At 51.3% G+C, this 15,486-nt stretch overlaps 1 protein-coding gene across 2 annotated transcripts in view; it reads left to right on the top strand.

The window, feature by feature from the left end:
* The window catches only part of PREX1 (phosphatidylinositol-3,4,5-trisphosphate dependent Rac exchange factor 1), a 172,707-nt gene that overhangs the window by 61,250 nt on the left and 95,971 nt on the right, over window positions 1-15,486 (top strand). For both annotated transcript variants that reach the window (XM_016143709.2, XM_016143708.2), the window contains exons 2-3: window positions 6,014-6,085; window positions 9,545-9,667. In XM_016143709.2, coding sequence (XP_015999195.2) covers window positions 6,014-6,085; window positions 9,545-9,667 — 195 coding nt within the window. The remainder of the gene's footprint in view (window positions 1-6,013; window positions 6,086-9,544; window positions 9,668-15,486) is intronic.

Consider the following 15,486-nt stretch of genomic DNA (forward strand, 5'->3'; position numbering starts at 1 on the left):
CCAAGGCACTAGATAAAACCCGAATCACAGTGCCTCAAATGGGATGCCAGTTGTTCTCTTTCTTACTGAATTATAGGCGGCTCTGGGCAGATATGTTGGCTCCACTGTCGTTAGGGACATAAGCTCCTTCTGCTCCATCCTCTTCAGCGTGTGGCTTCCACTTCACCGTACACGGTGGCCACTTGACTCCCAGGCATCACATTTGCTCTCTAATCAGTATGAAGGAGGAATAGCAGAAGAGAGTCCCTGCCCATTCCTCCCCTCATCCCCAAGGATACTTTTAAGATGTACATAGTACATCTGCTTATACCCCACTAGCCCAAACTCTGTCATGTGGCCACACCTAGCTGCAAGGGAAGCTGGGAAATACACTCTTTATTCTAAAATCTGGGGTTCTATTTCTAATGGAAGGGAGAGATTAGATATTGGGGGGCAGCTAGTAATCTTGGCCATACACTCACACAGGTTAGTGTGTACTTTAGGGTAGTCTATACTTTTTTCCTCAATGCTTATGTAGAGATAATTTATTTAACCAAAAATTAGGTTGTATTTTATGTACTCTTTGTAGCTTATTTTTTTTCCCTCACAGTTAGAAATTCAGCAACAGCCTTTTTCTGTATCATTAAATGGACTTCTGTAGACACTTTTTAGCATGATTGCCCTTTGTTGAGATGGGCAATTTATTTAACTAAACTCCAAGTAATAGAATCACACATCAGATACTGACATTAAATCTTGATGGCACATGTGAGATTTAATTTTCTCCGTGGGATAAATGCCCAGAACTTGAATGGATAGGGTGTAGGAGTTGGGCTTTGAAGGGGTCCGTGGACATTTGGGGGTCTGCTTAGAGTGGGCTGTGCGAGGCCCCTCTCTGCTGCTGCTGTTACTGTTTTATCATTATCACTTGGATTCAGGTCCCCTACTGTTCCATGGCACTCTGCTTCCCTGGATCCCTGGCCACCCAGACCACATTGGGTGTTGGGGTCCTGAGGGCACCCCTTTCCTCTGTCTTTGCTGTGGTCTGGGGCTGCCCTGCCCCCCACCTTGCCTGCTTTCCAGCCTGTTCCCCTGGCCCTCTCAGGTTTCGCCATATGGCTGGTGAGGTCACCCCGGCCGAGGCAGAGATGTCCTTGGGGGCAGCTGGGCCCGCGCCCCTCAGCGATCAGGTTGCCAGCGTTGTTCTCAGAGAGTGACTTCGAGGCTTCTTTCTGTGCTTTTTATCTCCAGGGAGAGATTTATCCTCCCAAGGCCTAGGGCGTAGGTTCCACACAGATGGCGGTTCCCTGGGGGCACCCCACAGGGCAGCTGCTACCTGTTTTACGCTTATGCAGTGTGTTGTCTACAGTTACTCACTGATGTTGGGGACTGTGCGCCAGGCCAGACTGCTTGGATTCGAGGCCCAGCTCTGCTACTTCTCGCCGGGTGGCTCTGGATAAGCCAAGAGATGTGGGTGCCGGTGGCGGGAGTCGGTGCCGGCGTGTACCCAGGGGTAAGGGATATGGTTGGGGCCTGGACAGCAGGTGCTGCCACGAGCGCATCCCGATATGCATAAATGTGGAAGAGGTCATAATAAATGGGAAGAGCTGGTTGCTGAAAACACATCATTGATGGAAAAGCGTGTCATCAAGCATGTAAAACAGCGTCCTTTGCTGCTTCTCGTGTCACGCGTGGTGGTAAGCGGGCAAAGGTATGTGTGGGGATGAGGAGCGCCATCTCCGGGGTGGGGGGAGCCTTGCAGAGGCGGCAGGTGCACCGGTGGCTCACCTCTCTCTGTAACGATTCATGTCTTCTTGTTTCTACGCTTGACACTCACACGGTACATGAGTAAAGTGAACCGACCTCAGGTGCACGCTGAGCGGGCTTTGCACGTGCATTCGCCTGTGCTCAGATCAAGAAGGGGAGCATTTCCAGCACCCCCGAGGGCTCCCTCGTGCCCCTTCCCAGACTGCATCTCTCCAGACTTGACGGATTTCTTTTAAAAAATGTTTTAAGGTAAATTTGGCATAATACTAGGGTTTGGCCAAGCTAGGCAATGATGCGTCTGGGGGTGTTGGTTAAATTTTTTCTCTATCTTTTTCTGGATCCTTGATGTATTTTTCATCCTCATCATCATAGAAAGAAGAGGAGGACTTGGGCAGACGCAGGCAGGCCTGCGACATGGACATGGCATGGACAGAGATTCCGTGGCCAAAACAGAGTCTCAGGCAGCCCTGGAAATCTTGAGAATGGTCTCGTCTCTCAGGGAGGTTTCCAGGGTGAGAGCTACTTTTGGCTGAGTGTCCCAGAGCTGTCAGGGCTGGGACAAGGAGTCGCCCCAGTGGGTTCCTTCAACCACCCGCCTGCACGGAGGACATTGGCACCGCCTGGAAAAGCCGGTTGTGCCTCGGGTAGCGTGAGGGCTGGCGCGGAGCTCCAGCCTGGCCATTCTTTCCGTGTCACGAGCTGCTCTTTGTACCCATCACACTGGCCTGTTTGCGGCTCCTCAGTGGGTGGCCTGAGCCTCTCATTGTCCCAGCACAATAGTGGTGGCCGCGCTCTTGTGAAGAAACCGGGACAGGAAGCCCCGATCTGGGTCAGCCTCGCTGCACTCCCAGCTTCCTGCTGTCCCGGGCTGTGCTGGGGGAGGCTGCCTTTGTCTCCAGTCTGGGGAGGCTGGAGGCCGAACTTCCCGGCAGCGTCACAGGCCCCGTTAAAACATCCTCTAGGAACTCCTGTGCCTGTCCCCTCTACCCATTGTCCTGTTAAAGAATAGATAGATCAGCAGGCTACCAAGCGGCCCAAGTCTAGCCTCCTGCCATATGTCAGGCACTGTGCTAGGAACATTGTGTTTATTCCTTTGATTTCTGAGTGCTTACTGTGCGCCAGGCACTAGTCTGGGCCCTGCGGTGATGTCTGGGACCGAGGGAGACGAGGTACCTGCCCTCAAGGAGCTCCCATTCACTTTATCCTAGTACATTCTGAATGGTAGGGCAGTATCGCTATGTTCTTCGTATTTGGGAAGAGTAAGTTGAGACTCAGAGAGGCTAATACACTTTCTGTAGGTCAAACAGCAGGAAGGAAGGGGACAGTTTAAACCCAAACCGTCAGTTTCCGAACCTGGACTCTGTTGGATTTTTTATCCCAGCCACGCTCCGTTCTTATCTTGGTCTTTCCCTTAGGAGCTGGTGTAGATTGCTTAACCTCGGTCTTTTCCTCTTTTAAATGGCTCTTAATGCAAGATGGGAAGGTGGTAAGTGCATGAAGACTGGAGGTCGTCTTGGAGGAGGTGGCATTTGAGCTAAGGCCTGATGAATTAGAAGGAGCTGGTACAGGGCAGAGCTGGGGAGAATATCCTGCTAGTAGGAATGGCCCGTGCAAAGGTCCTGAGGAAGGAATGTGCCTGGCAGGAATAGAGAGAATGAAGGTGTGGCTGAAGATTATTGAGGTGTAGGGGCTGGATTGCTGGAAGCTGAATTCAGGGAGATTCACTAGGATGAGGTTATGGGGCCTTATGGGCTGTGGAAGGATGTGGATTTTTTTTTTTAGAGTGTAGTGGGAAGCCATGGATTGACAGGATCTGATATAGATTTTGAAAGGACCTCTCTGGCTGTGTGTGTGTAGAGAAAAGTCTTTGAAGGAGGGTGAGGGGGTACAGGGAGGAGGTGACTGAATTAGTCTAGGCAGGAGATGATGGTGGCTTGGACCAGGTGCGTAGCTGAGGAGGTGGGGAGGAGTAGTTGGATTTTTAATATATGTCGACGGTGAAGCTGATAGCATTCGCTAATGGATGGACATGGAGTGTCAGAGAAAGGGAGGGGTCTAAGACGACTTGGGGTGGGGGCTTTTGGCTGCAGTCCCTGGAAGGCAGAGGGGCTATTAATTAGGCTGGGAAAAGCTGGGTGGCGTGGGTCTGGAGGGAAGATCAGGAACTAGGTTTTGGCGGGTTAAATTTGGATGCCCCTTGGACATCCAGATGCGGATGTCGAGTCAGCAGAAATCCAGGTGAGAATCTGGATGTCAGCGGAGAAGTCTAGGCTGGGATGTAAACACGGGCCAAGGGGACCAGTAGAGATTGCCCTGTGGTGAGTGGACACCTTGCTCCGTGTCCCTGACTTTCCTCTGTGACCTGACATGTGGAGCGCCACCTCCTGGGAAATCTGGGTCTGCAGGTGCCCACTCCCTGTGACAGTCACGGGCATCCGTCCCAGTGATGCGAAAGGATCTGACAGTCATCTGCGGAGGGCCAGCCTCCTCTCTGCCACCTGCCCCTGCTTCCTTTCCGCCTGGACCGTCCCCTCCATTTCCCTGTCACTCAGATCTCCCCAGACAAGCGTGGTTGGATGAGACACGCTCTTAATTAACCTGCAACGGAGCTGTGTGACAGGGACAGTGTGTGCTCACCTAGCCTTCCCCTCCTGGAGCCCCCACGCCCATAACCAGCCACAGCAGAGAGGGTGACTGGCAGGCCACCATACCTCATCATAGTCCTGTAGCCGTGACAGGACCATGAAGTAATTTTCACAGCGTGTCCACGTGGTTGTGGCCAGGTCACCCTGGGCCAAGCTCTCACATCCGGGCAAACCGGGCTGTGCGAGGCCGGCCTCGGTCTCCCTCTGGGGCCGTCCCCCATCTCCTTTCTGCTCCATGTCTGTTCTGTCCCTCAGCCCCTCCACGGGACCTTCGCAGTAGCTTTTCCTCTGTTCGCTCTCCCAGCCATACCTGCCAGGCCGCCCTCGTCTCTCAGCACTGCTGCAGCCCTCCTCTGGTCCCCCCACTTTCATGCTCGACCCCTAAAATCTAGTTCCTGGCACAAACAGAGGGCCCTTATGCCAACATTTACAGATCAGGACAGTTCGCTTTTAAGAAATCCTAATTTCTGGCTCCTCTCTTGGAAAAAAAAGAAAACCCAGAACATCTGGTGGTACCGGGCTTGCTGTCTTGCCACTTTCCACGCTCAGAGGGGACGAGAGGCGGCCCCAGCCGCCCTCCTCCCCCCGTTAGATGGCCGTCTGCTGCCCATTCAGTGCCCCCGCTCTCCCCTCCATTGTCGTCGGTCAAATCACGGAGGAGAGAAGTGATTTCTCTGTTCCAAGTCCCCGAAAAAAGTGGCAGAACGACTGCGGTCCATCCCTGCTGTAGAATCCTGGACGGCGGCAACGAGGATGCTCTGCCCGGAACGGTTGGGAGAGGTCTCCAAGCCCTGTGATAGAGGTGCAGAAGGCAGGGGCAGCGCATCCTGTTGTTTGGAATGTAAAAATGGGGGAAAATGACTATATGTGTGTATATATGCATGTATATACACATGTGTGTATATATATATATGTATGTATGTATTTATACATTTATACGCGTGTTTATCTTTCCAGCTTCGTCGAGCTATATTTGATGTGTAACACTAAGTTCGAGCTGTACAGGGAGTCGATTTAACACTCGTGTATATTGTAAAATGATCACCACCATGGTGTAACTTTCAAGTGCGTAATACAGTATTCTTAGCGATAATCACAGAGCTGCACATTAGATCCCCAGAGCTCGTTCCTCTTATAACTGGAAGTTTGGCCTATGTGTGTGCATAGTTTTACATAAAGATCCGGCAGGACGGACTAGAAATGAGCAGCCCTGGTTCCATTGGAGGTGGGGAAGGGACTGGATGGATGGGGTTCTGGATGTAGGAGGGAGACTTTCCTGGTTTTGACTTTCTGTATTTTTGACTTTTGAGCCATGTGAATGTGTTGTTATTTAGAATTTACATTTTTTAAAAAAAGGAGTAAAAGGGAAAACGAATCGTAGTCTGAGAGGGGCCCGTGGGTGATGAAGCAGATGTGAGTTTATCTCTTCTTGGGCGGGGCTTCGTGGTGTTCTCTGTGTAGGGCGTAGTAGATGCTCAAGAAACGCTTGTCGGCTGAATGGCGGAGTGGATTTTTCTTTATTCCCATCTCCCTGGACCTTGGTACCTCCCAGGTCCTTGTTGGCATTTGAACTTGGAACCCTCCTTACGGGACGCTCACCTCTCCGTGCTTCTCCCCTCCAGGCGTTCCTGCATCGCATCCGGCAGAATGTGGCTGACTCCGTGGAGAAGGGCCTCACGGAGGAGAACATCAAGGTGTGGACACTTGGGCTGGCCCCTCTGCAGACTGTCCCTGCTGCCTTGTGCCTTGCTCCTCCCGGGGCAATGCTCAGAGGGTGCGCAGGGGTTGGGGGCGCATCCACCCTGCTGGCAGCTGGCTTTGTCCTCCCACAGCTTGCTCCCTGCAGCCCCTGGGGGCCTCTTTGTCCTGTGAGCCTGGTCACAGGTCAGGGGACTCAGCCCCAGGCCTCCAGTCCCCAACTCAGGACTTTCTCTCCTTGCTCAACACGACCATCCTGTCTTCCACGCTCCTCGTGCCAGGCTCCCTGGCCTGGAGCCAGCGGAGAATCCCTTCCCAAGCACCCCGGGGGCCTGGCACCTCCAGCTGCCCTCCTGGTCGCCCCAACCCCCTCCCTGCACTGGGCATTGAGTGCTGAGGCAGGGCGGGTGAGTAACTGGGTCCCGGCTTCGTCATGGCAGTGGCTCTGGGGAGTTTAGAGAGGACAGTCAATAGGCCCTCTGTGTGCAGGGCAGAGGCCCCACTGCTCCCCGGGCCTGGCTTTCTACTGTGACCTCACTCTCTGGGAAGCCGCCTTCAGTCCTTGGGGCTCCAAGGTTCTGGTCTAGGGGAGAAGGGGAGACGGGGCAGGGAGGGAGGCAGAGGTGTCAACAGGTATAGCACACAAAGGGCTTGGTTAGCAGAAGGTCCTCCACCCCCCACATGTCCTGGTTAATCCGGACAGTAACCTTGCACGTTGACGATTCTGAACCCATTTTTTTTTTTTTAATAAGAAAGCTGAGGCTTAGAGATTCAAAGAGACCTACTCAGGGTCATGGCATGGCTGGCCCCTGGTAGCACTGGGATCAGAGACGGTGATGGACCCATTCATTCATTCACTCATTCACTCATTCATTCAGCAAGTATTTACTGAACACCTACTCTTTATTAAAATTAAAAAATTATGCATTGTAATTTAAAATTGCAACTTATTACATTAAAAAAAATTACCCTCTTAGAAGCTATAACTCACACGCAGTAGAGTGTGCAGTTCTAAGTGTGGGCTCTTCTGTGCCCTCCCCCCTAGAATTGCTCCCTTCCCAAAGTCAGCCACCGATTCGTTAGCATCGGTTGATTTTCACAACGAAATGAGCTCTTCCACTGTGTCTGGTGGCTTCTACATATGTTATTACGTGTGGCTGCGATCTAGTCTTTTTATCGCTGTGTAGTATTCCATAGTATGAATGTACCACAATTTACTCATCCGCTCTCCTGTGGGTAGATATTTGAGTTATTTCTAGGTTTTGGCTATTCTGACCATCCTGATATATGCCTTTTGCTGGATACAGCCTCTCATTTCTTTTGAGTGTACACTCAGGAGACAAATAATTTATTTTGAAATTTCGTGGCCATTCCTCGAAGGAAGAATAGGAGTAGGATCTGTCATATATATCTTTGACATAAGCAGAGATTCAACCATGTGATCTAGCAAAACGAGAGAGAAAACTAACCAAACAGTGCAGGTGATTCTTTCAGCCACTTCCTGGTTGAACACCCCGCAGGGGAGGCTCTGGCCCTTTCAGAGGGCAGCAGTGGAGGAGGGGTCTCCAGCCCCTGCGCCTTTCCCGCCCACCCGCAGGCCGTTTCCTCTGCACTCTCTGGTGCATTGGCGGGGTCCATGGGGCTGGTCTTCATTCCTTCAGGTCTTGACTCAAATGCCCACCTCACCTCCATATTCAAATCTGCAGACTTCTCCTTCTGCCCCGCCCCGGGACTCCCTTCCTGTTTTGTTTTTGTTTCTTATTGCTTCTTACCACTTAGAAAACTGTAGTTCTTTGTTTGTTGTCTGTCCCTTCCCACTATAATGTCACCTCCGTGGGGGCAGGCACTTGTTTCTTACTTGCTGTATCCCCAGGGCCTCTAACAGTGTCTGGCACACAGGGTGCTCAGTCAGTACTGAATGAATGAATGTGTCAGGAACTGTAAACCCGTAGTGACACTGGTCACCCCAGCTGTGAGCCACTGTGGGTGGGGGGTGGGGGTTAGGGAGGTGGGGTGGTGGGTGGTGGGTGGGAGAGGGACTCCTTACTTATTCATTTTACTGTGTTTTGATTTTTGAATCATGTGAGTGCCTTTTTCAAAATCAAATTTAAAAATGCACCTATTTTTTTTTTTTTTATTTTAAAAGAAAAAGGAATTTATTCACTTCAAAAGGACCTAAAGGAAATGAAAGTTTCCCCTAGTTCTCCTTTCAGAGGCCCTTGTAGTTACCGGCTTGTGCCCTTGTCTGGGTAGGCTCTGCTTCTGCCAGTGTAGAGAGGAGGGACTTTTTTTTGTTGTCATTTCACACACGTGGGCCCATACTGGAATCCTGAGCGGCACCATAATCCCTCTCCGCCCCCTTAACAATATAGATCAAAGATCTTTCCAGGATTCCGTATCTGTATATACAGATCTGCAGATTCTTTTTCTAGGCTGCATAGTATTTCAGCATGTGGAATTTCTTTGTAACCAGTCCCGTTTATTTCACTGTTCGACAAGTCTCCGTTAATGGACTTTTGGTTTTTCTTTTCAGTCTTTTGCTACCGCAGATAAGGCTGTCTTTGGCAATCTACCCAGCTCTCAACCTTGGCGCAGTTAACACTTTGGGCTGGGTCATTCCTTGCTGGGGGGCAGTTGTCCTGTGCATTTTAGGATGGTTAGCAGCATCCCTGGCTCTATGAAACAGCAGTACCATTCTCTCCCCCAATTTGTGACAACCAAAAATGTCCCCGGGCATTGGTAAATGTCCCTTGGGAAGCAAAATTGCCCTAGTTGGAAACGACTGATTGGAAGGTCAAATTCTAAAATGTAGAGTTCCTGGGTTGGAATGTATGTGCATTTCAAACTTTACAGATTCATATGGGGAAATGGGTACTCATATGTATATATTGGTTGTGAGAGGTTAAACAGCATATTTGAACAGTTTCCTGTAGTTTTTTCTCCTACCACATTATTTTAATGGGTACATGGAAGTACCCTCATGGTTTTAAAAATCAGCCTTTTGGTCAGGCATACCAGTTGTGCCTGGCTTAGAGGAAGGCTCATGAACATCCGATGTATACTTTTCTGCATGGTGAGTGTGCGGCTCAGTTCTCCTCCTTACTGGACTGCGTGACCTTGGCAATGTTAATTAATTGCTCTGAGCCTCTCTTCTTCATCTGCAAATTGGGGATAATAACAGTTTCTACCTCATGGAGTTAGAGTGAGGATTAGATGCCATACATGCATATAAAGTTCTTAGCACAGGATTAGGCATTAATCCCGGTTAGGAAATGTTGCCAATATTTTCATTACTATCATTATTTTCATTGGTAGTAAACTGGTTCCAGTGTATAAGAATGCCCGTTTCACCACAGCCTCACCTGCACTGGGGGTTAAGTGTTCTTTTTATGCTTGATTTTGCTTGTCCTCTGCGCCTCCATGACACTGTCCCTGGGCCTCACTTTTCCTCTCAGATCCTGTTCTCGAACATCGAAGACATCCTGGAAGTTCACAAGGATTTCTTGGCCGCCTTGGAGTATTGTTTACATCCAGAGCCACAATCTCAGCATGAACTTGGCAACGTTTTCTTAAAATTCGTGAGTACAGTGCCCCAGCCCCTGTTGGAGCCTGCAGTTCTGGGGACGTGGGCTTCTCCCTGAGACCCGCTCTGCCTGCCCTTGGCCAGCTCCCTCCGCAGGCCTGTCTGGGAAATGGAGGCAGATGGACAGGTGGGCCTGGCTTCTGTCCCCAGGAACAACGGGGAGCAGTCTGGGCCCAGCATGCTGCAGGTATTTTTAGTTGGCTCTCCCTCCCCCTGACGTTACGTAGAGTGTATCCCCTTTCCCACTGAGCTCCCTGCTTAACGACTGTGTCCTGGGGCTCCTGGGACCTGCTGGCCTGATGGGGCCCCTCTGCCGCGGAATGACCAACAGTGGCAGGCAGTGGTCGAGAGGGCAGACTGGAGTTAGACCTGGGGTTGAGTCCCCGACTCGGGCACCCACTGGTGAGTGAAGGTGTCTTACTGTTCTGGAACACGGGAGCTCATCCTCCCTCAGGCCCTCGAGTGTGCTCTTCTCTCAGCCTGGACCATTCCCTCAGACAGTCCTGCCTTGACCTCTTTACAGAAATGCCCCCTTCTCCATTAGCCCTTTCCTGCCTCCCCCCCACCCAAGCCCCCTCATTATTCTGAGTGGCCTTTATCACCCTTTGACATACCGGATATTTTGCTTCTTTTTTGTTTCTTGGCTGTCCCCTCTAGAATGTCAGCAATACAAAGGCAGGGACTTTGTCATGTTCACTTTTCCCTCCCTGCATCAAGAGTAGCATCCAGGCCTTAAGCTTTTGCAACAGGCCAGCAAACTGAGAGGAAGGTTAAGCTCAAGGTCATGACTATGTAGGTGAAAGCTGGGATTTGAACCCTCCTAACGGCTAAGCCAGATGTCCATGATTCATACACTGTTTGCCGATTTTGCTGTATCCGGGTACCCTTTGTGTTATTTGTTTCATCTTTTAAAACAATCGATTCACTTGAAAAAAATAACCTTGAACAAGCTCATTTTAAGGGGAAATGTGTATCATCATTGGAAATGGAAAATAAGTGTCACTTGGTATAAATAGAAGGTAACTTGTAAAAGGAAATGCAATAGAAACCAAGCCGTGTTACCACATTCTGTCTAGAAACTCTTGCCCACCTGTTTCTGAGCCGGAGGCCTGCCCTCGGTTTGATCAGAAGGACGTGTAAGGCCTGTATTACTGTCACGTCACACCTAGCCGAGACCCTTCCTTGATGTCAGTGGAACAGTTGAAGCAGGAGTCGGCTTTCTCAGCACGTGATTCCGTGTTTTTAATTTAAAATCATCTTTCTAATCACCACTTCCCCGCGCTCATGGAGGATGACGCTGAATACTTTTTATAAGCAGCCACTGCTGTAGGTTGGGTTTCCAGAAGCTGGAGATGTGCGTGCAGATGGCCTGTGGGAAGCAGCCGAAGGAGAGGTCGCACGGTCTCCGCCCGGCCGTAGCTGCTTCCCGCCCCAGGAGAAAGTCTGGAGCTAGGTTGGCTTTTGGAGTCGCCCCAAATTGCAGTGAGGCGTGGGCCTTTGCACCCCGTGTTTCCCAGTCTCTGGATGTGGGCCGTTACAGGAAGCGCCTCAGGCCCAGGGCAGTTCCCAGGGAGGGGCTTGCCGAGGGCCGTGGGTGCCTCTGTCCTGATGGGCCTTGAGTGGCTCACCACAGCAGTCCTAAGGGAGGGGACACCAGGCCAGCCTCCCGCCCAGGCTCGTTCACTCCCTGCTGAGGCAGCATCTGGGTAGTGAGGTGGCGTTGGGCACAGAGCACTTGGGACGGGCTCTCTAAGGGAGGAAGGAGCAGCATCAGGCCCAGTGCGGGGCCCCGGCTGACGGACCCGCCCACGGGTTGGTGCCATCGCTGTCTGCAGACAGTGGGAGAGTGCCTCGCCCTCTCACCCAGAACCCAGCACTGAGTGACCGTGCTCTTCGCGCCAGGCCCTGTTCTCAGTGCTCCCCGTGTGTGCGTTCATTCAAACTCTGCAGCCTTCAGTGGTGGGTCCTCTTACTCGACCTACTTTACAAATGAGGAAACCGAGGCCCAGTGAAGCCATGGTATAAACTTACACAGTCAGTAGGTGTTGGAGCCAGGATTTGAGCCAATATGGTTTGGCTCCTGGTTTTTTTATTTGTTTTTTTTTTATACCATATTAGATGATAAAGTCTGCTGAAATACAAACTAAGTACCTACTGAGTGCCAGGCAAGGTCCTAGACCCTGAGGCTGCTGCCCTAAATATAATAGACTTGCTTCCTGCCACCATGAGGCTCATAGGCCAGAGAAACGGAGGGGTGGGGGTAAGTAAGTTAACAGGCGGTCATTTCAGATGGCGACGTGACTGGTGAAGAATGTAAAATGCAGATGTGAGAAGGGGTGACTGCACTCGAGGTCGCCTAATGCTGGGAAGTCAGGGAAAGGTGGCTGGATTTAGCAAATTAATAAATACACCCAGGACAGCTGAGTGAAACTGGATTTCAGGTAGATGATGAATACATTTTTAGTATAAGTGTTTCTCATGCAATATTTGGGACACACTTATACTAAAAAGTTCTTCGTTTACTCTGAAATGAGAACTCGACCTGGTGTCTTTTGTCTTATCTGGGAACCCTGGTCAGGGCTGGTCTCTGTAAGGCGGTGAGAGGGATGATCTGGGGGAAGGGCATTCCAGGGGGAGAGGCAGCAAGGGCAGGGGCCCTGGGGTGGGAGCACGCTTGTACGCTGGAGGAAAGCAGGCATCCGGGGTGGCCGGAGCAGACCGAGCCCTGGAGGGAGTCAGGGATGTCATGGGGGCCAGATCCCATAGGGGTTTTATTCTAAGAGTTGTAGGTTTTTAGCAGAGGAGTCATGTGGTCCGAATTAGGTTTGAACCCCCTCTCCCTGCAGCTGGGTTGGGGAAACACTTGCAAAAGTGAGACCTGGATCTCATGTTCCCCTCCCCAGCAGAGATGTCCCCATGGCCAGTTCCTTCCCTTTCCTGAGTCTCGGTCTTTCTGGGGTATGAAGAGAGTAGCTTGAAGAAGATGGTCTCTGTAGCGCCAGCGTAACCCAACCCCTCTGGGTACTGTGGACAGCAGCCACCACCTCTGACATTCCTTGGATCCTCTCTGGGGGCTCGACCCCTCCCTCAGCTGTCCCCAGCTGGCACCTGGCCCCTTCTCCTCCTTCACAGCCCAAACCCACAGCCACACGTTCCTTACCCACCACATCTGTGTGTGCACAACTGTTTCTTTCATTCTGGCAAAACAATCAAAGCCCCACGTGGGGCCCCAAGGAGGAAATTGAACACTTGGACTCTTAGCTGTTAAAAGCAGCTTTTCCAGATCTGCAGGGTCTCATGCCTGAGATGCAGCTGGGGTTGGGCTCGATGAAAGGACATGGGACCGATGGAACTGAGCATGGTTCCGAAGAGGGGGGGGGGTGTTGTCATTTGCTAAATTTAACTTCTCCAAGCCTCAAGCCTCGGTCCCCTGCCCTTTCCACAGGCTGAAGGGGAGGATGACATTGCAGAGTGTGTCAGAGAAGGGGCTCTGTGTATGAGGAATGACACAGCTGCGAAGGTCTCATCGCTGACTCCCCTCTCCTGCGTCTGTGGCAGACGTCGCCAGTCAATCAGAGCATTCTGCCTCTGTGCTCCCCGGGGACTCGGCATTCTTCTCTCTAGTGTTGGAGCCAGCAGTGCCTGTTTCATTAGCTGGGCTTGGCGTGTGAGGAGGAGCAGGTCTGTTTCTGCTTTCTGGCCCAGCCCCTTCGTGGTACAGGTGGAGATGGGCGGGAAGACGCCGTCGCCTCACTGCTGGGCTCAGGGTTCGTCTGATCATGCTCTTTCTCTTTTCAGAGTGTTGTGTGCATTAGGACTGCCTTCACTGCAAGTGATGAAAACCCCAACTCCGGCTAAACAAACAAACAAAAGACTTAATGGCTCATACAGATGAAATGTCCAGGAGCGGGCTGCTTTTAGGCATAGCTGGGTCCAGGACCCCATGTGATGTTTTCAGGACTTGGTCCTTCTGTGTCTCTGGGCTCTGCTTTCCTCTGTGATGGCCTTATTCTTGAGGGGCGGAAGAGTGTAGATGCCTCACATGGTGGCAGAGGTGGCCTTCAGTGTTTCAGGCTGGTACTCTGGTCAGCTCAGCAGCAAAGAGAGGTTTTCATCACAGTAATTGTAGCACCAGTCCTTGAGGGGCTGTCATTGGCCCAGCTTGGGTCACATGGCCACTGTTGCCAGGACAGGGAGCTCTTCGACTGGCTTGGCCTGGGTCATGTGCTCCCCTGTGGCACCAGGGAGTTGAGTGGGGTCAGTCGGCTCAGCGTGTGCTGACATTTCACTGGGCTCAGAGTGTAGAGGCAATTCTTCAGGGGGAAATAATGGGGCCTGTGACCAGAACAGAATGGATGTTGGGTGGGTAAAACAACAGATGTCCCAACGAAGAGCCGAGGCCGTGATCGTGGCAGACCAGGGTCTTCTGGAAGGAGCGTGGGGCTGGTTTGAGGGCTGTCACACCCCCCTCAGTTTCTCTCTTTGCTTTCTTGCTTTCATTCATCACAAAGTCATGATGCCTGCACTCCGCCAGGAACTTCAGTCACCACTGGTACTACCGCAGTGACCTCAGCAGCTGTAAACCCTGTCCCCATAGAGCTCACACTGTGGGTGGTGGAAGAGAGGAGATGGACAGGGCACAGATGAGAAGCCACCATGTTTGGAGTCCACCGTATTTCTCAGAATCTGCCTGGTGCCTTTCCCTGGGGGGCTTCTTCAGACCTACAACTCAGCTCAGCTCCCTTTGTCCTGACTCTGCCTGTCTCTTTTTTTTTTGCCATCAAAACCGACCTATCCACTGCTCCACCCTGTTGTAGACCAATTCACCAATGGGACAGTGAATTTGTTAAAATCATAGTGGTGGTAATAATAGCTGCTTCATCAATAACAAGCAATAATAATAGCTAATATTTAATGAGTACTTACTATATACTATTTTAAGAACTTACTACGAAGTCATCTAGTAATTCTTACAACAACCTTATGGTGAAGAGGTCATTATTGTCTAATTCATAGATAAGAACACAGAGGCTCTGAAATGTCACAAGAACACAGAGGCTCTGAAATGTTACCTGCCTTGCTCAAAGTCACAGAGCTGGCAACCTGGGCAGTTGGGCTGTGATCCTGGGTGGTCTGGCTGCAGAACCTCACTTACACTTACAGAGTTGATGCTGATAGTGGTCATGGGGCTTCTGGTGTCTTATCTATGAACAGTATTAATAGTGGGGTCTGTAGGCCCAGGAAAGCCCAGGTGTTGGGCTGCAGAGCATTTTCCTAGAGCTTCTTACACGTGGTTGGGACCTCCTGCTGTCATTCACGTGTCATTCAGAGTGCAACCCTTTCTGCAGAGTCCTGGAGGCCTCATTTGCAGGAGCAGGCCCCAGACATGGGCGAATTCCTGTTACCTACAAGAAGAAAAGCCCTCTTGCTCTTCTCTGTAGCCCCCTTCACCGTGGTCTGCAGCTGAGGCCCTGGTTTCAGATGTGTCTGGCAGCCTCCCTCACATTTTTTAATTTGTGTCTGGGTGAACCCCTATAGTCTAGACTTCTCTTTATCCATCTCCATTGGCCTCGATGGTCCCCTAGGCTCAACAGAGACAGAGGGAAATAGAAAAAGGTTTGCTTGGGCAACGTGGGGCCTGCTGGGGTTCCCTCCTTTCCTCCCCTGCCCTTGTACATATTTGTGGGTCGATAGTTCAGTGGGCTGCGGACACTGGGCGAGGAGATTGTAGCTGGTGACTCTGTGTGTTTCCCTATGCACACCGATACCGGTGGTGGCGTTTAGAGCATGTAGCATGTGTGTTGTAATGCTTCA

The sequence above is a fragment of the Rousettus aegyptiacus genome, unplaced genomic scaffold (assembly GCF_014176215.1).
Source record: "Rousettus aegyptiacus isolate mRouAeg1 unplaced genomic scaffold, mRouAeg1.p scaffold_m13_p_12, whole genome shotgun sequence".
In the NCBI taxonomy this organism is placed as follows: domain Eukaryota; kingdom Metazoa; phylum Chordata; class Mammalia; order Chiroptera; family Pteropodidae; genus Rousettus; species Rousettus aegyptiacus.